General features: G+C 51.3%; 1 protein-coding gene across 3 annotated transcripts; it reads left to right on the forward strand.

Moving 5' to 3' along the window:
• Nucleotides 1-146: 146 nt before the first annotated feature.
• On the forward strand, nt 147-27,946 carry DIXDC1 (DIX domain containing 1). 3 transcript variants are annotated; one of them, XM_048328650.1, is made up of 20 exons: nt 147-416; nt 11,131-11,260; nt 12,020-12,145; nt 13,015-13,255; nt 14,281-14,388; nt 18,642-18,754; nt 19,109-19,257; nt 20,186-20,275; nt 20,373-20,426; nt 20,850-20,900; nt 21,859-21,963; nt 22,395-22,448; nt 22,960-23,052; nt 23,130-23,201; nt 23,839-23,925; nt 24,067-24,228; nt 24,333-24,399; nt 24,998-25,106; nt 25,295-25,403; nt 26,254-27,946. In XM_048328650.1, exons 1-20 carry the CDS (start codon nt 360-362, stop codon nt 26,332-26,334), a joined length of 2,058 nt encoding a protein of 685 aa, XP_048184607.1. In that variant the 5' UTR covers nt 147-359; the 3' UTR covers nt 26,335-27,946. The 3 variants fall into 3 exon arrangements, with proteins under 3 accessions (XP_048184607.1, XP_048184606.1, XP_048184608.1); XM_048328649.1 differs by lacking the exon at nt 147-416 and adding an exon at nt 2,631-2,874; XM_048328651.1 differs by lacking the exons at nt 147-416; nt 11,131-11,260; nt 12,020-12,145; nt 13,015-13,255; nt 14,281-14,388 and adding an exon at nt 14,401-16,591.
• Nucleotides 27,947-27,950: the final 4 nt, after the last annotated feature.

Raw genomic sequence — 27,950 nt, forward strand, 5'->3', positions numbered from 1 at the left:
CCGGTACCCACGGCATCCCACTTCACCCTTCCCATCCCACCCCATCCCACCCTTCCCCACCCCTCCCCTCTCTCTGGGGTCCCCATTTCTCCCCGTGCCACCCCATCCCCAGCCTCTCCTCACCCCCCAGCACTGCCCTGCTCCTGTTCCTGTGCTTGTTCTCCACGTTCCAGCCCCACAGCCCATCCCAGCCCTGCTCCTGGGCATCCCCGTGCTCCAGACCCCATCCCACCCCATTTCCAGAGGCACCTGGGGCCACGCAGCCCCTCTGAGGGCTCAGGTCCCTGGTGGATTTGCTTTTCCCCTCAGGTTTCAGGAGTGCTGGGACCTTCCCTTGGCACTGAGCTGTGACATCCAGCATGGGGACTCTGATGGACACGGTGCCCTGTCACCCCCCACAGCCTCCTGCGGCCTCTGTGAGTTCCCAGCAGCCTTTTTTGTGTCCTTTCTGTCTCTTTTGGGTGCTTCATGAGGACTTTGGGGTCGGTGACACACTGCAGGAGTGGCTTTAAGCAGCTCTGTGGGTTATTGCTGCAGTTACGGCCCCACAAACCCCACAGGTGAATTCCTGATCCAGCCTCGCTTGTTTTTATATCCCCAGCCACACTTTTACTGTGCAAGGACAAGGGTTGGGTCATGCTGGAAGTGGCCAGGAGATGGCAATGCCACCAGCCGAAGTGTCACCACCCTGTGGGCTGGGCTCGGGCCACTCACCCCAGGAGCAGCTGCTGGGGGCATTTTTGGGTATCATTGCCCCGATGGGTTTGGAACCACTGGGGAGATGATTCCTTTGGGAAAGTTCAGGGGGAATTCTGAAGCAGCACTCCTGTTAGTGAGAGGCTTCTGGCAAAAGTGACATGGAAAGGCACCTGTTGTGTAAAAGTGACAGAAAAACACAATTCCTGCCACGAGCAGCTGGAAATTTCAGAGTGAAACACAAAGGGAGAAGTAGAATTTAATTTTGAAAAGTTATTTTCAGCCCACACACCCACCCCAGACCCATTTGTGTCCCCACAATGCACAGAAGAATGGCTCAGCACATCCAGCCTGGTCTCTATTCCCTGGCATTCAGGCAGAGATAAGAAACCCCCTGCAGAAGGAAATCTTTGATGGGAAAATCTCTGAGCAGGCCTGTACCCGAGCCTGGCAGGGAAAAGGAGAACATTTTGAACTTTTTGCCTTTGCTGTGCTGGTGTTGGGGTGGGTGGGGGGCTCTGCAAGAGGGAGATGGGATGAAAGGGAGCCCCTGGATGCCGGATTTCAGTCCCAGCTCCTCTTGGTTGACCCAAAAATCTCAGCATCCTTCCATGTTATGTTACAAATCCTCTGTGAATGTGTGTTTACTATGTAAAAACCAGGTGATAAATATATATAATGTAATCAATATAAATATATGTAATAAACAATTGGTCAAGAAGAGCATTTTAAAGTCCACAGTGAGAGCTCTGTGCTTTGTTGGTTTTTCCTTTAAAATTAGGTCACTTTCTGTCTCATGGGGAAACCACTTAGCTTTTCCACAAAATTTTACTGGAATTGCACAGGCATAAGCTACTCAATTGCATCTTAAAAATGGGGTTAAATATTTTTTTAATGGCATTTTGAAGCTCAAAAGTAAACGGGATCAAGGCTCCAACCCCCCAGCATCTCCAGCTTACAAGGCTTTGTGCAAAGCCTTGCTGTAATCTGTTGTTTTGCTTAACAGATGTGGTATTAGAATCGATGAAAACATAAAAATCTCAACTCCCACGGAATTATGAAAAGCAGGGAGAACAAACAGGAGTAATTTAAAACTGGAGGTGAGGGAACTGCCTCCTTTTGGGTTGGTTACAGAGGGAAATGACCTGTTGCTTCTCTTTCTATATTTCAGCTGGGCTAGGTTAAAACAGTGAAATTATGCCTTGATTTTTCCTCAGGATGCTTCAACACTTAGGCAGGAAAAAAAAGTTTGTTTTTAAATGTTTCTCACACTTAGAAACGCTTGGCAAGATATTTTGGAACCTGAAGGCACCGGGATCAGTGCTGGCAGTGCTGCTCTGTGCCTGCCAGGCAGAGCCCCTGACTGGAGGGGTTTTCACTCATTCTGGTTTCATTTTCCTTTTTTTCTTTCCCCCTGGGCGCTTCCTGTAAGGTGACACCAACTTCGAGAGGCTGCCTGGAGATACTCGATACTTATTTCTGTGATGGGTGTACTTATTGATGTACAAAACGAGCTGGGGGTTGGATTTAATTGTTGGGACGTTTTCTCTCGGTTGTTTTTTTTTTTTTTAAATTGAAAAATGCAATGTTCAAACGTGCAAACCTTCCAGCGGTCGTGGCCTGGCGTGCAGCTTCCTGTGGCTGCAGAGTGATCTTCTCTCTGTGCTTCCCTCCCCGTGCAAGGCATCACCTCCCTGCCCTCCTCCTCCTCCCGACCCCCACACCAAGCAGGGCTCTCTGTGTATGGCGGGTTTGAAAAATCTCATTTACACAGCGAGTTTGGGGGGGGGGGGCGGGTTTCTGCGTGTGGACTGGCTGGAAATGGGTTTCAGATGTTTTCCCCGCGCCTGCATCTCGTAAAGCCGCGGCGTTGCCGTGACAACCGTGTGACATCTCCGCCCGAGCTGCTCCCTCCTCCCGCCGAGCATGCCCAAAGCGAGCCGCCACTCCGGCTCAACTCTGCCCGGGCTGCACATATGGGACGATGAGCGCCGTTCCCGATGAGCTCCCGGCCTTTGTGCTCGGGAGGAAGAGGAGGCAGAGGCGCCTCGAGGCGCCGGCAGCGCTGCCCCGCACGCCCTGAGCCCCCCGCCCGCCGCCGGCGGCTCGCCCGGGACCATGCTCGCCTGCCTGGCCAGGGGGAATTTGCTGGATATCCTTCAGGAGGGCTTCACCGAGGTAAAGTCCCGGCCCCAGAGGGAAGGCGGGTTTGTGCAGAATTGTTTCGTTCTCGGTGCTTTGTGGGGCAGAGAAGGGGGGGAAAGCAGCGAGGTTTGGTGGTGGCTCCTCAGCAGGGGGGCTGCGAGCCGGAGGGAGTTTGGTGAGGAGTTCGTGGCTGGTGTTACAGGCGGTGTTTTCAGCTCGGGGGTTTTATGCTCTTCTCGCTGCTTTGCTGCTGTCCCAGTAAATAATACAAACGGCAGGAGGCTGTGGGGCAGAGTTTGTTGTGTAAAATTGACTCCTCTCCTGAGGGATGAGCGGTGTCTGCGTGTCTGGGGGTTGTAAATCTGCTTTGTGGACTCAGTTTTTAGGAGAGGCTGACAAAGAGCTGTTTGGGTTTTTTTTTCCCCTCATCTTTTTCTGTAAATTGAATCCTCGTGGGACTGAAATTCAACTTGGTCTGGAAAATGTAATTTTCGAAGTGTTCTTTATTTGCTTATTCTGCTGTCAGGAGAGTAATGAATCCTAAAATAGGAAGATGCACCAGGAAACTCCAGAGATGGGAATCCCGTGGCTGTGTGGGGAGTGCAGTGGGACTTCCCTCTTTAGGGGGCACAAAAAACCAGTTTTGTTGGATATTTATGGACTCAGTAATGCCCATGCTGGAGCACGATGTGCCATCTGTAAGCTGGAAAGGAAGAAAAACTCTGGGGGATTTGCTGGAACCAGAGAGTGGCTGCTGTTTTATTTCTCACTTGGTCGCAGGGATCTTCTCTTGAGGAGGTTTTTATTCTTTCTTAGAGTGCAGAACTTAATTTTGTTCAGTGCTTGGTGATTCCTCAGCCAGGCAGAGCTTGGCTGCTGTGCCCCCACGACCCCGTTATCCACAGAAAATGGACACTGGACATCCCTGCTGGGCTTCACCACCGGGAAAACAAACTGGGGGTGAAAGCTGAGCCTGCTGCCGGCTCCACGGCGGCCCCAGGTCTCCTCGGATGGCTGAGCTGAGCTGGAATCGCTCCATCCCTCCTCCGCACAGCGTCAGGCTCATTTTTAGCCAGCCAAGGTCTGGGTTTAGGTCGAGCTCACACTTCCTGTGCTCGAGGGCAGCACATCCTCCTCAGGCACGAATAGTGACTTATATATAAATAATATAATTAATAACGGGAGCAGACCCCAGTGACATTCAGTGCCTCACGCTGGCTGGTTTTACCCACAGACAGCTCAGCTGTGGAAAAAACTTTCCTCTCCCACCGTAAAAACAGATTCACGGGATCTCTCTGCCTCCTCACACCCTGCAGCTTGCAACAAAAGTAAAACTAAAATCAGTTTTGCAGAGGAGAACCTGTGACTTGCCAAGGACGCGCCTCACACCCCAGGCACTGGAAATGAGAGAGGAGCCCTGTCATTCCGTCCCTGCTGTTGTGATCACTAACTGTGCGTCCTCTCCATTTTTTTTCACTTATTTAGGTGTTTATTTACACAAATATTAATGTGTTAGAGTCCCGAGGTGTGATCCCAGCAGAGCTCCCTGACAGTGGAGGGTGGCGACCAAACCCAACGCAGCCAAGAGGCTACAGGGAACTTTCTTTTGTTCCCTTGCCTTGTTTTCCCTCTCCCTCTCCATCCTTCTCACCAAGGGCCACCTCAGCAGCCCAATTATCCCCTAATTAGTGCCGGAGAAGGGCGCATCATTGTCCTTTCTGCAGCTCCTGCCTGTCCTGCTCCACAGCCCAGTGCTGGACTGGTGCTTCATGTAAGGAATCACCGCCTGCTGAAGGGGGCCCCTCAATTGCTAAACTGTCACTCCAGGCCACTTTATTTCCCTTTTCCCCCTTTCCTTTCCGAGTCAAAGCCTTCGTGGACGCTGTCACCTGCAGACATCTAAAGCCAGGATGGTTTTGTTTGATGCTGAGAGGCAGCGAAGTCCCCCGTGGGCACCTCCCGTGTTTCTCCCATTAATGGCCTGCCCTGCCTTGAAGGTGTTTCCCTGCTGTTTGTGGGGACTCCTCCTGCTCCCAGGCCGATAAATAATTCAGTCCCACAGCTGGATGGTGCCCTGGGAAGTGTGGCTGCTAAAAGCAGGAGTTTATAATGAAAGGGAACCACGGAGAGGGGTCTCATCTGCAGTGACTCCGTCCATGTGGCCTCAGCCTGTTCTCCCTCATCGGGGAAACGCAGTTTATTTATGTGCTGACACTTCTGTCAGCTCTTTAAAACAGATGGGGCCCAGAGAAACGTGTCAGAAATGGGCCTGGCAGCGCCAAGCCTGCCTTTTAACAATAGCACACCTTCTCTTTTTCGAGCTCGGGGATCATTTCCTCTGGCAAGCTTAATTATGTGTCTGCTTGTGTGCAGTGAGTAATTTAAAATAACTACTTCCCCCCTCCCCCACCCCCCCATAGATTATGTTGAACAAACAATTCATTCCAGAGAGGACAGGGAGATTTTAAGGGCCCAAGCTGAGGTTGATTGGAAAGCAGGGTCTCCCAGCCAAGTAAAATGCAGGGTTATCTGCCCATGAGGGGAAATCTCCCCACATTTTCGAGGTGAGAGCTGCCCCTGCCCCGCTCTGTGCAGGCAGGAAATGCTGCAGGGCTGTGTTCTGTCCCTCACCGAGGGCTTCATGGAGTATTTCCCCCGGTTCTCAGCTGAGGGGGTAATTCCTGGATTTCCCACATGTACAACCCCTCTCCTTCGCCCATCTTTGCCGCATCCTTTGGCGGGGTTGAGGTGCTGAGGTGCCATCCTGCCTGTGGGGTGTGAATCCTCACCCTGGGCAGTGTCCTGCGGTTGATTTTGGTTTGTTTCTGTGTTTGGGGTTATTTTCTGGCAGCGTGGCCTGGCCCTGGCTCTGCTGCCCTCGGGGTAAGGTCCTGATCTGTGACACAAAGGTCTGTGCTGTGTGATCTCAGCTGAAGGAGCCGTGCCTCTCCGCGCCGCCAGGGCTATTTATACATTAATAGGATTCACCATGGAGAACTGTTTTGACTTCTGGCTCCCTCATCCTCCTCAGCCCCGGTGCTCCCTGGAGCGGTGAATCCCTCAGAGCTTCCCTGAACACACTGAGCTCTAGAGGTGCTGCTGTTTCTTCACCCCAGCTTCGTTTTGGGGTGAGGCGGGCAGGATTTCACACCTTCCCCACCCTGTTAAAGCCAGGGGGAGATGGCTGGATCTGAAGAACCCTTTGAGCCTTTCCAGGCTGTCTGGCCTGACTGGGCAGCTGCCGCCCTGAAAGCCTCCCAAGTCTCCAGCACAGAGACCAGAAAACACAGCTGGGGCTCCCCACACCTGCATTTACCCCCAGATGTGCTCTAGCAGATCATTCCTTGCTCTAGCAAGGAATTCATACCAATTTTTCCCCAAACCCTCGTGCCTGGCCAGCAGTGGGACTTCTCAGCAGAGGAAGGATGTATTTGCTGCTCTATAGGATTAGGGTGGAGCAGTTAGGACTCAATCCCTGCCTTGGTGGCTAAGCCAGGCTGTCCCTTGGCAGGGTGTCCTTACAGAGCATTTGCACAGGAACACTTGCAGATTTCCTGGTTTCAAACCATTTTACCAGGAATATGAAGATTTTTTACAGCTGCTTTGTGGGTAGCAAGTGAGGTGAGGTGAAGGGGCTGCCACACTCCCAGCAAGTCATGGGCAGAGGGAATTCAAAATTCTGTGTCCTAAATGTGCCTTTAAAGCCCTTCACCCTGGGCCAGGGAGCCTCCCTGGATGTCCTTTCCCCTCTGCAAAGCCACTGCCTGCAGATTTTGCAGTCCTGAGGAGCTCAGGCTCCTCACAGGGCTGCCTCTCCCTGCCTGGGGATGGGGATCCTGCTAAAGAAGGAACAAAGCTCCTTTTCTTTCCTCAGGGGATGCCTCAGTGCAGCGTGCTGTGACAGACCTTAGGCTTCGTTTGGGTGGAGTGGAACCATTTGATAACTCAGGGTGAATCATGTGCTCTGAAGTCCCGGCAGTTTGTACTCAGAGCTCAGCTTTTTGCCAGTTTTTGCCCTTATTTTTTGTCTGCAGCTGGCACAGAAACTCTCCCTGGGTGTGAAAAGGCCTCAGATACCTGGTGAGCATAAAGTGAGTGGTGGTGCTGGTTCAGGATCTTACATTTGCATTATTAAGCCCTTTCACAGCACAAAATGAGTACAATACCTGTGTATTTAGGCACAGGTAGGAATTACTTCATCCTGCACTGGAGGTTGGATGACTCTGGAATGGCCACGGCAGTTTTTTGGCTTTACAAGAAGTGAAAATCAAAGTGGTAGAAATAATTTAGGGAGTTTGGGTGGAACTGGGCCTTGCTGTTTGCACTTCAGCTCTTCCTCTTAATGGGTAAAGAAAGGACTGAGAAAAAAATGGAAAACTTTGCCGTCAAAAATTCCATGTCCTGCTGGAGAGCTGGGCACTCTGGAAATCAGCACCTTCTGCTTTAAATTATGTGTTTTATGAAGGAGAACTCCTGTGGGTGCTGTTGGTCATTCTGGCATCACTGTTGTCGTATCTGGGTGGTTTTCACTGTTGGATGCATCTCAGTACATTGAAAAAAACCTGAATCACATTCAAGCATCAATTTTGAGAGGCAAAAAAAATCTTTTCCTGGCTTTGAGAGCAGAGAGAGTAATTTTCTTTGCTTGGGAGTTTGTGTTTTCTGCTCCTACAAAGGCCTCCTTGAACAACAACAAAAAATAAATCAGCAAACTGCAGGAAGGCTGGATGGAAAATTACAGTTCCTATCTAATTAAGGTAATGTCAGAAAGCTTCAAAATCATACAGGGCTTCAACCACCACATCCTGATGCAATTAGGCTGCTGCAGACCTTTGGTTCAGTGCTCTGGGAGGGAGGAACAGTGAGTTCCTTTCATCCTGGGAGTTGCCCCACAGCACGAGGGCTCTTCTTGCTGACCTTGTCAGACCTGGGGCTTGGGCAGTGGCCACAACTGTGCAACAAAGAGAAGTTGGCGTAAAGAGCCTCAAAAATGTCATTCTGGGAGGATGGTTCCCTAAATTCAACAATAAGGATGGATTCCAACTCATCTAAAACAGTGCACCAAGGGAAATTGGTGTAAAGAGCCTCAAAAACATGATTACAGGAGGATGATTCTCTAAATCCAGTGATGAGGATGGATTCAAACTCATGACATCAGTGTAGAGAAGGGATCTGTTTCTAGAAGCAGAGAGTGTCACAGGATCTCCTGAAAGATGAGGGTGAGGAGGGCAGGCCCTTCTTGCTAAAAAAAAAATGATTTTGTCCATTTGTTCAACACCAAAATGTGCAATATTTAAATCTCAGAGAGATGAAAATTAACCTCACATGTCCCAACCTGTAATTTGCCCATGGAACTCTGTTGGGATGTCCTGTAGTCCATCACACCTTGCTTTAAAAATCTTCTCCTGCCCTGCAGAGCCTTCCAGAGTAAGATAAAAACACCCCACAAAGATCTGCCTGGAGCAGCCTGGGCTCCAGCTCCCTTCAGGTGAAGCTGCTGCTCTTCCCCATGGCGAGGTACAGGTAAAAGAGGCTTTTTCTGGAACACAAAGCTGTGTTAATGTAAACAGGATTAAGCTTAGCTCCACCATAATCCTAAATAATGTGTGTTCTGTATAGTAAACCCCACACCAGGCTGGTTTTCCTCTGAAAAATTCTGGGTTTGGAAGAATTGTTGGTGAGGAGCTGAGCAGTGTGAGCCCTGGAAATTCTAAGACTGGGCTGAGCAGGAGCTCACACCGAAGTGCAGGGGAAGCAGGAAGGCCTGAGATGTGTCATGTTTGTTCCCAGCCATGTTTTTGGGGTCTTGTTGGCTAAAAGGAACTGAGACCTGTGTGAGACTGAGTGTTGTGATGCATCCATGGGGATGGAAGCTGTGGGTTTGGTGCATTTTTGTGGGCAAATGCAGGCTCAGGAGTATTTTTGTGGAGTGGGAAGAGCTGCTGTTCCCAGGGCAGGACACATCCCAGGAAATCCTTGTCCTCCCTGTGGTAGAAGTTGATCCCTGGAGTATTTTCCAGGATAGATTGCAGGAATGATGTCTATCCAAGCAGCAAATCACGTTGCTGTGATAATATTTAGGGCTGTGGTGAGGTAGCTGCCTTGGGGCTTGAAACAAATGGAATCTTGAGGGGGTGAAAGAAAAAATCCCACTTTTTTTAGAGATCTGAACCTGTGGATTTAGAGGTGTGAATCTGAGGGTGGAGGCCTTGTGGCTGTGTTGAAGGTGAAGGGCTGAAGGTGTGGCCCACAATGTCCTTGTTATTCCCCAGCTGATGGAGAAGTGAAGCGTTTTTGACTCACCAGCTTCAAAAATTGCCCTTGGGGTTTCTGCTGAGCAGCTCAGGGGCTTTGTCCCTTCATGTGTTTCACAGCGCTTTGCCATTTTTAGGTCACTAAACTTTTATTTCTGATATATTTCCTTGGCAAGTTCAGTCACATGCTCCCCTGAGCTGCCAGCAGTGACAGCTCTCTCCCTGCATTTCTGGGCTTTGAGCAATCCAAGGCTCTTGCTGAACTCATTCAGTCTGCCAGGTTTTTGGGTACAAAGTTAGGAAATACTCTTCAGTCCAACTGTCTGAACGTCTGCAGGAAAATCTTATGTTTAATGGAAAAACCCAAAACCAACCAAGTCTGTTAATGAAGTGTAAGTCTGCAGAATTACAGCAGCCATGGGAATGAAATGACTTTGTCCTGGTGCCATCCCAATTCCATTGCCTCAGAAGCCTCCTTTTAATGCTCATTGTTTAAAATGTAACTGCTCTGGGATTTAGGAATGGCTTTTTTTTTTTACTAATAATAACAGTGTCAACCTCCTCGTGCTTTTAAGAGATAGAGACTAAAAGCTTGCCAAAAATTCTTTTTTGTGAATGCACAAGGAATGTTCTGAGAGAAGGAACAGAAAACAAACTGCCTGGTGAAAGGGTTTTTCCTTTAAATGAGACACTCCTCCAGAAACTGCAGATTTTCTGCAGGCTGGAAAGTCCTTGGGGAATTAGTGCCAGTTCCTGAAATGATTAGAAAAGTAGAAAATAAAGACTTCTGGGGCTGGACATTGCTGCTACTGCAGCAGAAGAAGCTGCAGAGCCCCTCCCCAGGGCAGGCCAGGTCTGCTCCAGCAAAGATGGGTCAGATTTGCCATTTCTGCTCCCTTTTTTCCCAGAGCCACCAGGCAGGCCCTCAGCTCCCGTCCCCTTCCAGCTCCCCAGCCTCTGCTGAGTGAGCAGAGCTGCCTGGACACAGGTCCAGGCACCTTTCTGAACCAGCAGACCGAGCCATGTGTGATTAAAGTTGGATTTCCTATGTCGGGATAATTAAGAGTGAGGCTGTGACCAGATTGTGACTTTGATGGGCTGTAAAAGCATAAACTCTGCCTGACACTGCTGAGATCATATGGAATGGGGGTTAAAACCTGCTGCATCGGCACAATAATGGGAAGCTTAGTGAAAAGGGAGGTAATCCCGTAAATGGATCAGTTTGTTTACCCTCCATGTCCCCCAGCAGCCCTGCCCAAAGGGATTGCAGCCTTTCCAGCAGCCCTGGAAGGGTTACAGAGAGGGGGATGGAAAGGGAAAGGTCGTTTGGATCTGCTCTTTGCCTTTGGGTCATTTGTGCCAGATGGGTCCTCAGGGTGAGCAGGAGCCTGAGTTTGAGTTTCCCTGGTCCTTCCCACACACAGCATCCCTCCTGAGCTGCTGGACAGGTGCTGTTCCTTGCTCCCAGGGCCCAAGCCAGCTTCCCTGTGTGCAGGAATAGAAACTGGGCCACTGGAAGTGCTGAGGCAGCTCCCAGGACGTGGAGGGGATGTACAACTGTTCCAAATGAGCCAGGCTGGGAGTTCTACAGAGGGAGGCTCTTGGCTCTTTCAGGAAATCTCTCCTGGTTGTTGTGGAATTGTTTAATGGGCAATAACTCAGAGTTCCCTGCTTCTGCATTGTGGGTTTTCTGCTTTCTTGATATGAAAACAGTGTGGATGGGACACTGAGTGAGCAAATTGTGGCCCCCAAAGTGAGGGGATGACAGCCTTGGTTTGGCTCAAACACAGATGAGATGCAATGAAAAGCTCTTTGGTCAGCTGTGCTCAGCTCAGGAGTCCTGTCCTGCTCCCTCCTCCCACGCTGGCAAGGGCTGAGCTGCCCCACAGCAGGCAGGGATGTCAGCCAGGCTTTGGGGTGAGGCCTCTGGTGTTTGTTTTCGAGGGCAGAAGACTGAGATCTGTGAAGATCAGAGAGAGAAGCGAGAGCCCTGTGACTGCCCCTGCAGTGCAAACATTTTGTTTTCTGTTTCCAGCAACAGCTGCAGGCCTACGTGGCCTGGGTGAACTCCCAGCTGAAGAAGAAGCCAGCAGCGAAGCCAGTGCAGGACCTGAGGCAGGATCTGCGGGATGGGGTCACTCTTGCCCTGCTCATTGAGATTGTAGGTCAGTGGTGCCATCTGGCCCTGTTTTTCCCCCTGCAGCTCTGGCTGTGGTGTGGAGGGGCTGCCTCAGCTCTGGCATCTGCCAGGCAGATGTTCCTGGGGGCGCAGAGCTCATGGGGAAGGGGCAGCTGGAAAGGAAAACAATCCCAAAGCAGATGATAAATGCAATTCTATTAAAGCACTTATGGTTCAGAGGCAGTTACAGCAGATGGGCTGAAACCTGGCAGGGGCAGTGGGAACTCCCACAGGGCTGGCGTGGAGTCAGTGAGTGTTTTTTGGGAAGAGTGACCTGTTTGCTGATGTTATCCCTTCTCCCTGGGCAGGGCACAGGGGGTGCAGTGAATTCATTGGCCTTGCTGCTCCTTCCTCCTCACACTCATCCTCTGCCCCAGTGGGGTCCCAGGAACAGCAGACAGTTCTCCAAACTTCTCCCAAGTGGGTCTTTCCCACAGGCTGCGGTTCTTCACCAGCTGGGCCCTTTCCATGGAGTTCAGTCCTCTGGGAACAGGCAGCTCCAGCGTGGGTCCCTCACAGGGTCACAAATCCTGACAGAATCCTGCTCCAGCCCCGCAGTTCTTAATATAATCCCAATGCAGCCCCCAGCCCAGTTATCCCTGGTGCTGGGTTCCTGTCAAGCAGGACAAGAAGCCGCATGTAGCACCCAGACATGAGAGCAGAGCAGTGCCCCACCCCCGGCAATCCCTCTGACAGTCCCCAGCGGGTCAGTTCTCCTCGGTTAAAGCTTCTCCCCTCCCTTCAGCTGGTGAGAAGCTGAGTGGCATCGAGGTCAACCCCAAGAGCCAGCAGGAGATGAGGGAGAATGTGGAGAAAGTCTTACAGTTCGTGGCATCGAGAAAGATCCGCATGCACCAGACGTCAGCTAAAGGTACGTGGCCCTGGGGGTGATTTCAGCTGTTGAAATCCTGTTTCTGGCTTTGTTTTATATCAAACAGGTAATTTATGAGTAAATTAATGTGTCAGTTTGTGGGGGAGTTGGGGATTTTTCCCCCTCTTGTTTAGTGAAGGTTTTGTGTTGAAAGATGGACAATGCAGAGAAAAAAGTGACTTTTTTTCCTGCTACTGAGCACTCAGAAGCTCAGGGAATGGTGTAATGAGGAATACAGGCTTGGAGTCTTTCACCAAAAGGACACAGAAACCTGCTAGAGTGAAAGGAGACACGGAAAAAATATTTGTGGTTCACTGGAAGCCACGGCCTGGAAATAGGGAGGAGACACAGCACACAGTCACATGTCTGTGGCGTGGTTTAGTCAGGACTTTGAGTAGCTCTGACTAAATTGTTTTGGGAAATCTTGGTCTGAAGGAGTGGCTGATCTTTGCCATGACACCAGCGTGCTGGAAAATGCCTTGTGTGATACCACTAAAAATGATTAATTAACATTTGCAAGGTGCTGCAAACAGTTTACGGCACGTTGCTGTTCTGTCTTTTGTGTTTTAAAAACGGGAATTCTGGGCTGATAAAGTCAGTGGTCAGTCCTCAGTAACTGCTCTGCTTCTGCCAGAGCATTCAGTAACTGTGTGTGCAGTAATTAAGGCTGGAAATGGCCATGAAGGGGAGGCTCAGGGCTGCTCAGAGCTCTGAACCTGAGCTGTGGAGAGGGCAGGCACTTTGCTGTGCCCTGCAGCACCAGAGCTGAGCTGGAACAGCTCTGCTGGCTTCAATTATCTCCATCTTGCTGCGCAGCCACAGCTCCAGTGGCACTTCACCTTAACGACCCAGAGCTTTGCGTTTTGCAGATATTGTCGATGGGAACTTGAAATCCACCATGAGGCTGATCCTGGCCTTGGCTGCTCACTTCAAACCAGGCTCGGGCAGGGCTGGCACCCCTGGCTCGGGGGGCAGGAGCTGGGCAGCACCCCCGGGCAGCCTCCGGCCGCGCTCGGCCGCCGCCGTGGCCCAAGGGGCAGTGGCCGCCCTGGCCGATGTCCGGCAGGATGTCCAGCAGTCCGGCCGGGACGTGTTCAGGCACAGACAGAGGTGAGGGGCTTTTCCCTGGTTACGTGAGGCTGGGTTGGATTCAAATGAAAATTCAAATGAAAAGAAATGCATCTTTCTTCATTGTATCCTGGCGTGAGGAAGCTCCTGTTGTACAAAAACACCTAAAAAGTGCCCTCGCAGAGGGGGCCCTGACCTGGCTCTGCAGCCATTCTCAGGTTTTACGGCAAAATAGCAGCTGGGTCTCTCTTTATCTCCCTGGAAAAGAACAGGGAGTTCTGGCCAAGGCAGGGGGAACTGTGCTGCCTCTTTTTCCCCACGCTGCCCTTGGTGCTGTCTCCTTGGAGATGTTCTTATGCCAAGTGAAAGAAAAGTCAGGTTTTCCCCCCAGGTGCTGGGCAGAGATCTGGGAGCTTTATTTCCAGAGCTGAGGACGTTGTACAAGTCCGTTCTGGCTCCTCCATTGCTCATCCCACTGCTCCAGGCAGCTGCTGAGTGCTGGGGATGCTGGGGATCCACACACACCGGGAATAATTCTGAAAATCCCATTTGCCACTTGCCAAAGGTGCTGTGTGGGTGACAATAATAATAATAATAGTAATGACATTTAACGGGGAGCCAGGTGGTGGGGCTGTGCAGGGTTTCATTTACACAGCTAAGGTCATTTGCCCATTTGAGATTGGCTCAAGGGAGCTCCTGTGAAAGTCTGGAAATGAGGCTGAAATGGCACATTTTGTTGAAAAATGAAATGTTAAAGGTTTCCCTTGCAAAGGTCTTGGAGTTCTTCAGTAAAAAAACCAGTCCTTGCGATGTTTCCTTGCATTTCCAGAGCTTTTGGAGTTTTCTAGTCACAGAATTAGGGATGAGTTTAAAACAGCAAGGCCTGTTTGCCTGTTTTCCCTTAGCACCAAGAAGATGGAGATCCCTGATAGGAAAATTGGCAATTTCTGGCTGTCCCCTCCTCCTTACCTCCCTTTCCTTAGCTTTCCTCCCCTCCTCTTTGGAGACAGAGGAATTCCTGCTGCAGTCAGGTGAGGCTCCCCTCATTTTGTGATTGTCACCTCCAGGAACAGCAGCATGGATGAGGAGATTGAGAATCCCTGCTGGAGCGTGCGGGCCCTGGTGCAGCAGTACGAGGGGCAGCAGAACGTGCCACTGGAGTCCCACCCTTCCAGGTGAGGAATTTTATGGCCAAGATGTGTCCTTGGTCTGACATTCCCTGAAGTGCCCGTTCTCCTCACCAAAATCTGCTCATTTCTGATGGAAAAGGGTTGATCTGGAGGGTGAAGCCTCGGGAATCAACGTGAAGCAGTTTTCTGTTGTTGTTTTCATGGATATAGGAGAGAAAGTGCAGCAAAAAAGGGCTTTTGAAGAAAAACTACTCTAGTGAGGGAGCTGATCCGGCACGGAGAGCTTCGTAGTAAAGGGAAGCCGCTCCCTTTTCCCCCAGAGAACCAGAAACTACTTGGAAGAGCCAGAACTGTGTTACTGAACACACTGGAGCTCCCTCTGGAAATGGTGCTGCGCTCCAGTTAATCTCATCTGGAGATCCGAGGGCAGAGCTGCACGTGGGGAGCTGCAGCTCGTGGGTTCAGGGTCTCCTGTTCGCACTGAGAGCCCCAACTCTGCTTTGCCGTGTCCTTCCCCTGCCTGGGCTGTTCCCCGAGTGCCTCCCTCCAGTTTGTGTGGGGGTGATGAGCTCATTTGCCAAGGACAGATTGCCACTGACAGCCTCTCAGCAGGCAGGACGTTTCCCCAGTGTTTCTCAGGCCGATTTTTATGCTCCACAGCACCAATAATTCTCTGTGTACCTGAAAATTAAGGATATTTTGCCCAACAGAGGAGAAAAACACAAGGGTTCGTGTTTATCCCCCAAATCTGCTGTGTGTCATTGAGAGCGTGTTTATAAATAGACATTTGGAGGAGTGTGGGGCTCCCAGTGAGCCAGAGCTGGAGCAGTGCCTCCACATGATGTCAGCAGCGTGCTTTTGAGGCTGGCCTGCCAGGGGGGATGTAAAAATCCTGCTCTCGGCAGCCGGATTTCATGGATAGTGTCACAGGACCTTGGCATTGGCTCCTGAACCGTGAGCTCAGGAGTGCCACATGCTGCTCCCTGCTCTCATCCTCCAGTTTAAGGGAGCTGGAATATTTTATGTATTCTTCAGTCCTATTGGAGATTGTCAGGTGGCTGCTGTTTGCTCATATTTTGGTAGGATTTTCGTGGTAAACAAAAATTTCTCTGCGCATCCTGCATTTTTATTTTATTTTTGCCCATAATGCCATGAATTCTCTGACCACAGTGCAGTGTTGATATTATTGCTGATAGGGCAGAACACAGCGAGAATCTTTACATAAGTGATCAAAAATTGGGGGCATTCTGCCCCTCCAGCTGCTGGGGGTGTCTCTGCTGACACAGTTCTGCATGGTGAAAATGAGATGCTTTCCCTTTCCTTGCAGGGAGAAATGTGCTTAGCTCAGTTAGAACCAGCTGGGAGAAACGAGATGCTTTTTTTATTAATGAGAGTCATGGTTATTGAGTGCAGCCGCCCCCTCCATCCGATCCTGCTGCTGTGGAGTCCCAGGGCAGCATCCCCGGCCCTGCAGCAGCTCCTTCCCTGCTCAGAGCTCTCCCAGCCTCGCTCACAGAATTCCCAGGGACGGCAGCTCCAATAAGCGCAGGCTGCCGAAATGATTCCCAGGCTGCCGAGCCCCTCACCCATCCCTCTCCCTTTCCCCTCCCCTTCCAGCAGCACTCCCTCCCCCACCCCTGAGCCAGGCATCTCGGAGAAAGGCTGTGCCTGCACAGCCCGTGTGACAGCAGGAGGGAGAGGGAGCCGTGCCTGGGGCTGGGAGAGCTGCCTGGGAAGAGCCCGCATCCCTCGGGAAGCGCAGGGACCCGCGGTGGCAGCAGCTCCTTCCCCCAGCGGCTGCTCGGATGCTCGGCAGCACAAGGAGGGCAGGATGGGATGAGAAACAGCCCCAGCAAGCCGGGAGCCTTGTGATGACAACAAGCAGCTGTGCAGCTGACCAAAATGCAGCAGCAGGAGACAAATAACCCGCGAGGAAAACCAGCAGGAGCCGAAGGCAGGCTGCAGAATTCCCTGACTCCAGAATCGAACCCGCTGGTGGGGGCTGCGGCTTTGCCTCTCAGCCGGCGAAGACCCTGAGTTGGTTATTCCGTGTGCGTGTTGTTTCTGCTGGGAACCCGCTCAGCAGTCTGGCTCGCAGAGCTTCCTCCAGGAGTTTGACAGGAGCTGGCGACCTCTGCACTGAGCCCTGGGCACGTGAAGGGAACGAGGCATGACCGGAGCCGGGATCCTGCGGATTCTGTGAGGCGAGAGGTTAAAGTGGGATCATGGGAGGGAAGCAGGTCAAATGGTGAGCGATTGTTGCCATTGTCCTTGGGAACAGCAGGGATGGGGTGTTCATTAAAATCAGGGGGGTTCAGGCAGCGCTGAGGTTCATTGCCCTGAAGCCTTGGCTGTGCTGGCAGATCTGGGCTTCGGGGGAGGCAGGATGTGGGTTAAGGAACCAAGTGGTGAAAGGAATAAAGTGGAGCAGTTTGCATCATACATCTCTCTTGGAAAGCTTTCATTTCCCAGCCCTCGTTTCTGCATGCTTTAAGAGGGAATTGTTATGCACTTGTAAAGGAATTGCATCAGCGGGTATTTCATACTCTGATGGGTTGCACTGATACAGAACCTGGGGAAGTGTTTCCAGCATTCATTGGATGATGCATAAAGCAGCCTGACCTGTGCTGCTGCTTCAGCTGCCTCTGGCTCTGCCACTGTTTGGAATGTTTGGGAGGTGTTTATGGATGCTGGGTGAACCCAGTGGCCTTCAGAAATAGGAAAACTGCCTGGAAGGGGTCTGGGGATGTGGAAATGCCTAAGGAAATGTAAAGCTGTCTGTGCTGTGGGGACTTATCCCCACCTGTGGTCCCTTATGTTGGCTTTGGGCTGTGGATCCAGTGCTGGGAGAAGCGGATTTAGAATGTTATTTCCAGGCTCATACCCTTGTTTTTCATCCTGCTCGTCCTTTTTGGTTCCCCTGTTTCACCACCTTCTCTCTCATCCGTGGCTGGTGGTGTTTTTCTGGGACAGATTTGCATGGATGGGAGCCAGCAGTGCCTCAGGGTGAGGGCATTTTCAGAGAATCAGCTGAGAACAGGAGGGAGGGAATTCTGAGGTCTGTTCCTAGAAGGAAGTGAAATCCCTCCCGGAGCTGCTGGCCATGTTAGACCAGCTGGGCATCCTGCTGGCATCTGTGTTGTGTGAAAGTTTCAGCCTTTCCTCTGGCTCTTGTTGCATAATGCAATCCCAGCAGAACTGCCAAATCAAATAATAAACAGCATTAAAAAAAAAAGATCCCATAATTTTATGCCGTGCCCCCATTCAGCAACGAGCAGGAGCAGGGGGCTGGTTACAGATTTTATATTAAAAATATGCCTAATGAGGGACTGCTGTGATGGATTTGGAATTCCTGGAGGTAAATCCTGGAGCAAAGCCAGGTGGCCTGGACCCCTTTAAGAATCATGCACACACCTGGAAGGACAGGTTCTGTCCCTGTTGGAGATTTCTATTGGACAATGGCTCTTCTTTCCCTCTAACATGGGGGAAGTCTGGACCACAAAAACTGGACTCAGGTCTGTGATTTAAATGAGGAGAGGCTTGCCCTGGCCGTGGGAGTGGGGCAGGCAGGAGCAGCAAGTCATTTCCATCTCTATTGCAGGGCTTTTCCCATTCTGTGGGAGCTGTGGGGGACAGAGCAGCAGTGCTGGGAAGATGCAGGGAGGGAGCTGCTGAAGCCTCTTATTTTTCTAAACCTATTATATTATTTCCACACTGTTTTTCTTTTTGTTCCCTGTCCTTTGTTTCTGTGTTGGGGGAGAATGAAAAATTAACTCCTGCTCACACTTGCAAGGATTAATTCCTGCGACTTTCGGGGTACATTGAATGGGTCAGTGAGCTTCAGCCACCTTTTGATGTTGTCTGGGAGATGCACTCAGGAAGAATTTCTGAGAGAAGGATTGCTTGAACCTCCCAGTCAGCTGAGATGGCTCCTGTGAAAATATGTGGGCACTTCCGAGAAGTTTTAATTGAAGAACACGAGTGAGTGGAATCTGACTCTCAAAAATACTGGGATTTAAAGTTGAAATGATTCATCTGAAAGCTCTGGAGCAAGAGATGAAACCAGGGTGGCTTTTTGTGCAGCATAAGGCTGGCAGTAAATTAGCCCTGAGTGTGGTCCTACCCCTGTGTGAGAGTTTGTATTGAAAAAATTACATGCCCAGGTTGGGTTGTCGAAGGTTTCTCTGGGATTCAGATAATTCTTAGATAAAAAGTGAATATGGAGAAATGCTTGTTGAAAATTAGTGCTGAGCAACATCATCTTCATCTAAAAGAACTGTTCCTGCCTTGCTCTGCAGCCTGACATCACCCAGCCCTGTCCACAGTGCAAAGAGTGACTCCACTGTAGCTCCCTCGGAGGAGAAGGAGAGGCTTGTGATCCTCCAAAGTGAAGAAACAGAGACTAAAACAGGTAAAACATTGGGACTTCTTTGTGTGATAAACTTGCTGAAAAGCTCCCCAGGGACTGGAATTGTTTAATGCTGCCTCCAGGGTGTCCTTGGGGCACTGTCTGGCACTGGGGGATGCTCTGCAAACCCCACAGGTGCTCTGTGGCACACACTGTCCCCAGTGCTGTGCTTGGAAATCTCCCTGAGTCAGGTGCAAAATTCCCTGGGATAAAGTGTGTGTAGGAAAGCTCAAGAATGAGGCATAAATCCTTGGGGTCAGATGAGCTGTCACACCTGTAGCTGCTTCCTTGGCACTGGTGAGTGGTGCATGTCCTTTCTGGGCTGCCCTGAGCACACCCAGCTGTTCTCTCTTGCAGAAGAGGCTGATTCTCACTTCCAGCCCGAGTGGCAGGCAGGGAACTCTGGCTCCTACTTGGAGAACTCATGGGAGGAGCAGCTTTTGGAACAGCAGGACCACCTGGAAAAGGAAATGGAGGAGGCGAAAAAGATGATTTCGGGTTTGCAGGTGAGAGATTTTTCTTCTCAGAGAGTGTTCCCTTCCAGGGTCACCCAGCCCTGCATCAGCTGTTCCATGAGCTCGGCTGAACCTTCATTTTTGGCACATTCTCCCCACAATTAGTTATTTGTGGGACCTTTCCCTCGCTTCCCCTCCCTGCCCCTCAGCCCAGTGTGTGTTTGGCTCTGCCTGGGGAGCAGAGCCCCTGATCCATATGGTGAAGGCACTGAACTCTCTCAGGAACATCCCTTTCTGTTTGTGCTGGGAACCCAGGGTGGCTTTGAATTGTAAATATTTATGTGGCAGTAAACAAAGCAGAGATTGTGTGAGGAGCACAGGCAGCTGGGCGGGCACTTTCCCCGGGGACAATGGACGGGACACAAAAGAGTCACCAAAAAAAAATTTAAAAATTCCTTGGTTCACTGGTAAAATCTGGCCGCATTTTGTGCCCACTGGGAGCATGGAGAGGAGGGACTGGCACTGCTGCCTTCTCATCCCCTGGGAGCGAGGAGAGGCAGCTGATGTGGCCAGCCAGGAAACTGGATTTGATTCATCGATTTTCCTCCTCTTACTCAGTACTTGAGAGCCTCCAGTGTGTCAGAGTTTGGTTGAAATGTAGGGGATCTGATGCACACACCCCCTATAGGGTGCTAAAGCTGAGACTTCACTCGCTGGAAGTCTGAGCTGTCCTTGTTTGGTTCTTCCTGTGGGGAAGAGCATGGGCTGACAGACCCCTGGGAGAGCTTTCCAGGGGACAAATCTTCTTGTTCATTCCTGAAAACAACCTACTCATTTTTGAGGGAATAAATTGGCAGAAATGGGAAATGAAGCTGGTTGGGGACGGTTGATAGGAGTGACTGCTGGCCAGAGCTGCAGCTCACCTCTTTCTCTTTGAAATCTCTGAAAAGGAGATTTTTTTCCCCCTTTTTCTCCCCAGGCTTTGTTGCTCAATGGGTCTTTACCTGAGGATGAGCAGGAAGGGTCCTTTGAACTTTCTGAGCGCGGAGCCTGCCCTGAGGAGCAGCTGGTGAGCACATCCCTGTCCCCAAATTTCCCTGCTCCAGCTGCCTTTTGCACTGCCCTGCCCCTGCTGCACAATAACAACGCTGATACTTTGCATTCAGATCATCATCCGAAGCCGTCTGGACCAAAGTGTGGAAGAAAATCAAGATCTGAAGGTTAGAGGGTGACAGATGGAGGGGAGAGAGAGGTTTTGCAGATTGTTTTACTTGTTTTTTTGGGGGGAAATGGAGTGGGGATGGGGCAGGGTGGACAATATGATGGATGAAATGGGGAGTATTCTGTTTGGGCTCCAACTCTGGAGGTTTGGGACCAGTTCTGATGCTGGCAGAAGTGTTTGATGTTGACCTGAAGGACAGATTTGGGGGACTGGGCAATCATGTTTTTCCTCAGGACTTTAATGAGACCTGCTCAGCTCTTTGTCACGTTTGTAACTCATTAAAATTGCTCAGGGCCTGACTGGCTCTTGGATCTGTGGGAAAAGGTGGGATGTGCTTCCTCCTGCAGCAGAAAACACTGGCTCTGGTTGGTTTTGAAGGGGTGACAAGGTGCCATTTAATGTAATTGTGTTGCATTTGCAGAAGGAGCTGCTGAAATACAAACAAGAAGCTCGAAACCTCCAGGGAATAAAGGTGAGGAAAGGGGCATTTCATCAAAAATAAATAGTAATGCTTTGGGTGAGTAGGGCCAGCAGCAACCATCTACCTTTGAGGAATCTCAGATGGTGGAAGGAGGAGTATTGGGGGCTTGGAGGTGGGGGAGCCTGTGGTTTATTTCTGAATTTTCAGGCAGGTACAAGGAGCTGGATTTCCTGGTTTCTGCTCTGTCTGTAGGACTGTGGTCAAATATCCCCTCTTTTGGTTTTTTCCCCTGTTTTCTCCTAAACAAAATGAGACATAAATTGTTTGGTTCTCCTGGCTCTTTTATTTCCTCCTCTCTCTTGGAGTACACACCCAGTAGCACTGGCCCAGTGAACTCATTCCTGCCAGCACAGGAAAAAGAGCCTGGGGTACCCCGTCCTGCCCAGAAAGGGCTCAGTTTGTGCCCCTGGAGTGGTGAACACTGCTGATCTCCTGACAGAGGTAATTTTAGAGCTGCCTGTCAGAAGGGAGCAAACAGCAGTAGCTGTCCAAGGTGGAGCTCTGGGTGAGTGAAAGGTGCAGAATTAGTGCTGACTTTGGCCTCTCCAGAGAGGATTTCACTGCACAACTGGGTCACGCTCAGGGCTTAAGGTGTCCTGGGCTGACGTTGGCCTCTCCGTGCCCTCTGGGTGCGTGGCTGATCAGGAGCTGCAGGGCCCTGAACTCCCTCCAGAGCCGTTCCTATCCATGAGAGCCAATGCCTGTCACTTCTGGAGAGGAAATTTAAGCTGAAGCAGAGAAATCCCTTTGTCCTGATGGCCAAAATGTTGGCAGGGAAATCAGTTTTGGGTAAGAGAGAGGCAGGAGGGCTGAGAGCCCTCTGGGGCCCCTGGCAGCACCTCAGCCCCGAGTGGCCACAGTGTGTTCTGGCCACTGCCTGGGGTCACTGACCCCTCGGGAAGGGTCTCTGCCCTCCCTGCACCTCCCTGCAGAGATCACCTCTCCCCAGGATGCTCTGCAGCAGAGGCTGATCCAGCAGGACGCTTCAGTCCTGCAGCTCAAGCAGGAGCTGCTGAGAGCCAACATGGACAAGGAGGAGCTGCGCAACCAGAACGTGAGTCACTGCTGCTGGGGGTGTTTTGGCTGGGGGTTGGTGGCCCTGAGGGTGGTTGCAGCAGAGATTTCAGGGTCGTGGGATAGTGAACAAGCAGTCAAAGGTCTCTGCACAGCACAGGCTGCTCACAGTCTGCTGGCCAGCTGTGAGGGTGGAGATTCCTGACCTTCACTGCCGCTTCCTGTCCTCCAGGACCTTCAGCTGGGACAGGGAGGGGCTTTCCCTGATGTTTTCAGTGCTGTTGCATTTGTCCCTCCTCACTCCCTGGGTCAGCAGGTGGCACTGCCTTGTGCAGGTCTCTGTCCAAAGGTTGCCACCCTAAACATCAGCTCCCTGGACCTCTGCAGGTTTTTGGTCACCATTCAGCACAAAGGGCAGAGGTTTTCACTGTCTGGGAATATCTGCCTCACACGTGGGTGTTATTCCTGCAGGTTGACCTCCAGAGGAAGGTTGAAGAGAGAAACCGGCTGCTGGCAGAATACAAAGTAATGGAACCTCTTCCCTGGGGGTTCGGGTAGTTCTTCAGTTCTGGGAATGGGATTGTTGTCTCTCCCCTGCACTTGGACACCCCTGGGAATGCGTTGCAGGAGCCAGGGGTGTTTGTGATGAGGTGAAGGGACCAGATGTTCTTTGCATTCCCCCCACAGCTTCTGACAGATCTTTTATTGCTGTGGTTTTTGGTGGTGGCTGCTGAGTGTCCAGCACTTGTGCAGATGAGGTTGGGTGATCTGGCTGTCCTCTGATCCCTCGGGAATCTGTGTTCTCTGGGACAGCTGTGTGGCCTCAGCAGCGGGTCTTTGGCCAAGGGGACTCTGGGCAATAAAAACCTGATTGATCTTGTCAGAAAAAAGCTCTGACACTCAGCTCTTAACATCTGGCAGAGCACACCCTGTGCAGGTCACCTGATCCTGGCAGATAACACAGTTTTCCCTGCCATGGGAAGATGACCAAGCCTCCCTCCCTGCCCTGCTGATTCCCTGGATCCCTGTGTTGCAGAAGGAGCTGTGCCAGAAGGATCGGCACTTGCAGCAGCACCAGACCAAGCTGGATGAAATGCTCAGGCAGCTTTCTGAGGCCAGCTACCAGCAGGTAGGGAGAGCTGGGCTGCACTGGGAGCTGGCCTGGGTGGCCCAGTTGGTGGTGACTCCTCTGCTGCACCTCCACAGGTGGATCTGGAGCGGGAGCTGGAGCACAAGGAGGCCCTGCTGGCTCACTGCATGAAGAGAGAAGCTGAGGAGGTACGGGAGCCTTGGGCCACACATGGGGTGAGGTTTGTCCAGCACTCTGGAGCCACCTGTCTCCAGAAACCCTCCCCTTCATCCCAGAGAGGTCTTGCTCTGCCTTCTCACTGCCAGAGCCCTGACCAAGGCAGGCAGACCCCACAGAATACCCATCTTGCCAAAAATCCCAGCACTGAGCACTCCAGCTCAGAATCCTCAGGGATGAAACAGTTAAGGAAAGCCAGAGGGTTTTTCAGCTTCCAGCTTCAGCTCTGACCCTGGGAATGGTTGGACCACAGCTCAGTTTTCCTCCTCCTTTTCCTGCTGACCCTGGTATTGAGTCTTGGGGGAAAGGCCAGCCCCAAAACCTGTCCCTGCCCAGTGCCACCGGACACTGTACTCACCAGAGCTTGCAGAGCCCTCTGATGTAGCAGCAAGGCCCTGCCAGGCTCTGCCTCTTTTTTTTCCACCTTTATGTGAGGAATCAGGTCTGTGCTGTGACCAGGAACTCCCTGCACACTTTAGGGAGTGCCTTTATCTGGAAGAAGATGGGAGTTTTATCACTGATGTGGAAAGCTCTCATTCTCTCTCATTTTGAAGTCCATAAATGGGGATTTTTGGGGAGGTCCTGACACCCACATTTTCCCCATGCCAGGTGATGGCTTACAGCAGTCACAGTGCCCAGAGCAATGGCTTTCTCCAGCCAGCAGGAAAAGGAGCTGCCCCCACAGCCCACCGAGGGGTAAGTGCACCTGAGGGGCGCATTCCCAGCCAGATATCCTGGAACTCTTTCATTTTGTTAAGAGAGGTTTCCCCTTGCTGGGGAAAGAAAGATGAGGAGGCAGCAGCCTGGGGCTGGTCTCACTTGTGGTGTTTTGGGCAGACCAACGACTTGCAGCTGGTCCGGGACGCCCTCCGCAGCCTCAGGAACAGCTTCAGTGGCCACGACCCCCAGCACCACACCATCGACAGCCTGGAGCAGGGCATCTCCAGCCTCATGGAGCGCCTGCACCGCATGGAGACGCAGAAGAGGCAGGAGAGGAGGGTAAAGGCTTCCCAGAGCTCTTCATTCTGCCCCTCACGCACCACCCAGAGGGCTCTGACTGGGAAGTGACACTTTGTCCTTGTTTTTTTGGCTTTGCACTCCAGGTCCGGGGGAAGTCACCAGCAAGCAGAGCAACCAACGAGTGCAGAGACTCCTGGCCTCCCAAATCCAGTAAGTGCCTTGCGGATCCTGCCCTTCCACTGCTAGATTCACTGCTCAGGTTCCTGGGTGTAGAATCCCCTTGGGAATCTGCCCCCTCCAGCTTCACCTGCACAGGATCCTGCCTGGATCAGAGTTCCCTGCAAAGGGAAGGGGACACGTATTTATGGCTGTTTCTTTGTAGAGCATCATCTCAGTGGGAGTCTGGGCCACTTGGGCAGTGCTGCAGCACAAATAGCCATGGCAATCCCTGGGAAAGGGATGTCATCCCAGCTTTCCTGCTGCTTTGCACCATCTGGTGGGGACAAAGAAGTGTTCCCTGCTCAGTGTTTACTGCCTTTCCTATCCACAGAACAGAGAAGTCTTTTTGAATATCACATTTCCAAGCGTCCAGAGTATTTTCTGCATAAAAGGAGTCTTAAAACTGTGGAGTTCAGTTCCTCTGTTTCAGCTCTTGGGGGGAGCAGGAGACAACGCAGGAGTCAGGGAGAGAAATACAAATGGGCAAATTAAAATCCACACTCCACCATCCATCCTGGCCAGCTGGAACGGGAGATAGGGAGGGCTAATGATGATAAGGGGTGATAATCAGCGAGTTGCTGCTTTGCAGAGCTGCCTCACTCTCAGAGCACGCCCGTGATGAGCACCAGTGCCTGCACCAAAGTGTTGTACTTCACCGACCGCTCCCTCACGCCCTTCATGGTCAGCATACCAAAGAGGTGAGGCTGGGCCTTCCTGGCCCTCCTGTGCCCCTAAAACCAGCACTCTGATTTTCTGGGAATGCTCCCAGCCAGCACAGGTTTGCTGTGCCTTGACTGGATTTCATGCCATTGGCTGGGGAAAATGATCTGCAGGAGTCGCTGAGCTTTGTTTTTGTCTTTTGTTTTTGTATTTATTTCCCTTGCAGGTTAGGGGAAGTGACTCTGAAGGACTTCAAGGCAGCCATTGACCGGGAAGGATCCCACCGGTATCACTTCAAAGCCCTGGATCCAGAGTTTGGCACAGTGAAGGAGGAGGTAAATGTGGGATTGAGCTTTGGGATCAGTGTCACCACACAGCCCTGGGGACCGTGGTCACCTCACTTTTAACTAATGAAATACTGGATGTTCCCCCCCAAAAAAACTGTCTGCTTTCTCAGATGTAGATTAAGCTCCTCTTGTGCTAAAATGGGATGTTTCCATCCTCAGCTAAAGCAATTCCGTGGATGTGGTTGTGACTGCCTGGGAGTTGCAGAGCCCCTTGGGCAAAGCCAGTCTGTGACACAGCTCAGGGGACACAGCAAAAATCCAGGCTGCACTTCTGGCCCTTCCAGTGGCTTTACAAAACTTGTTGCAATGGGAGAGCATGTATTAAAAACACAATCTCTTACTTTCCTCTGAAGTTTTTTTCAGAGAGCTGTGTGTGTGGCATCATTCCCTTTGTGCGCTGCAGTGCAGCCCTGTTCATGCTCAGGCTGGTGTGGGTGTGGATTGGATTCATTACAGGTTATTGGGACAGTTCTTGCTTCACAAATTGATTAAGACAAGGGCAAAGGGTCACCCTCTCTGGGAACAGGCAGCAGCAGCAGCTGGAGGCTGTGGTCTGGCTCAGAAAAGGCATGTTTCCTGTCTTTAGTTTACCTTTTCTGTCAAAAATAAAAGCCAATAATAACCTTGATATTCACTGGTTGAAGAGGCCTGGTCTGTTTTTTACCTAAAACCTGAAAATGTGACTCAAACCTCAGCCATCATTCCCATGTCAGTGTTCCCTGGATTGTTTAGAGAAATCTGAGCTGGGATTTGATTTAATGCCCCCGATGCCCCTCACACTGCAGAGCTGTGGTGTCAGACCCCAGACATGACTGAAATCCTTTATTTTATTTTGTAGGTATTCCATGATGATGACATCATTCCTGGCTGGGAGGGGAAAATCGTGGCCTGGGTGGAAGAAGACCACGGGGAGAATTAATGGAGCTTTCAAGTCCTGTTTCTATGGAAACCTGTGACTGTCTGCAGAGCTCGGAGAGTGACCAAGGAGCCCTCGTGCTGGGAGGAGGCCAATTCAAGCTGCCAAAAAAGAGCCTCTGTGCAAACCACGGGTGGTGCAGGCTGCGTGCATGGACAGCTGGCACCTGACTGCCCGTGCCTGAGGGCAGCTGCTGTCCTGAGGCTGCGGGGACGGGTCTGTGGGACAGAAACGCCCAGCTTGGCCTTGTCAGCGAAACCCTGGAGGCCTTAGGGATGCTTTGCTCCCTTCTCCTGCTCCTCCATCTCTGCACTGTGTGCTGCGGGCTCAGCTCGGCGTCTCCTGTGCTGGTGTCACAGAAATCTGCACTGATGGCGAAAATGTGAAGCTTTGCCTTCATGGAGAAGAAGCTGCTGGATTGTGAGAGCAGAAGGTTGGACCAGCTTTGTCCTGCAGGAGCAGAGTGACTCTGTGGACATTCCAGACTGACAGGACCTGTCCTGGGGAGGGTTTATGCATGGTCTGAAGCAAAGCTCACCAACCTGGCCAAGCTCCCTTTCTCCCAAACTCAGGCTCCCATTTCCCAGCCCTGCTTTCCCCACTTGCTCTCCAAAGCTGTTCCCATTTCCGAGGCCCTCTGGGTTTGCTCTGCAGCCATGGGGACTGTGGGATCCTGGTGCTTGTTTGTTTGCTGAAGGATTTCACGGGTGGGGGAGCTGGAATCAGCTGCTTCCTGAGGTCTCTACACCCCCTGTCTGTGCTGAGCCTCTGTCCTCCTGCTGTCACCTCCTGTGCACAGGCATCCCTCTGCTGCTGTCCCTGCACTGGCAGAGCCACCAAGCACTTACCCACACCAGTTCCTTGCTCTGCCGAGTCCTGAAGGATCAGGAAGGAACTGCTGGGGAAAGAACGAGCCCTAAAATCCCCAAGGGTGGATTTTTCCCTTCGGTTTTGTGGTTTTGTTTCTCTGCATCGCCTGCGGGCTCGGGAGGTCAAACGGCACATCAGGGCTCTGCTCCTTCCCAGCTCCTGCGGCCCTTCCATGGACTGTCTGTGTGTGCTGTGCATGAGGCTGGCAGAGGGGCAACCTGGTTTTACTGTTTTATATTAACACGTCCTTTTGTAAACATGTTCCTGGAATTATTTTGTACCGATTCACATCTGTCTGAGGACTGTGGATATTTTTATACTAGTGCAAGTGCTCTCTGTATATTTCTGCACGCATTATACTGTGTTTTACTCCTTTCCTGGTGGATGCTGAGATGGTTTGTATCGTCTTCTGTTGACACAACATTGGCCTTGTAATTTTATTTTACTATGGAAATCCAACTGGTTAATACTGGGTTTTATATCAAGGCTCTTGTGTGGTTTTGTGCCACATTGGCACAACACAAGCTGCCTCCTGTTCTGGACAATTTGTGTGACTTTCTGCTTACAGACAGCAGGAGGAAAGTTCATCAGTGAACAAGTTAATTAATGGGGAAAATACATCCCTTTTGGAAAAGAAACAAAGATTTTCTTCCTCCCTGGACATAGTTTCTCTGTTGCATGATCTCTGGTGAAGAGGGCATGGGTTTGTGATACTGAGATCAATTGTATTTGAATTGCAAACTGCTCAT

The sequence above is a fragment of the Corvus hawaiiensis genome, chromosome 25 (genome assembly GCF_020740725.1).
Source record: "Corvus hawaiiensis isolate bCorHaw1 chromosome 25, bCorHaw1.pri.cur, whole genome shotgun sequence".
Classification (NCBI taxonomy): domain Eukaryota; kingdom Metazoa; phylum Chordata; class Aves; order Passeriformes; family Corvidae; genus Corvus; species Corvus hawaiiensis.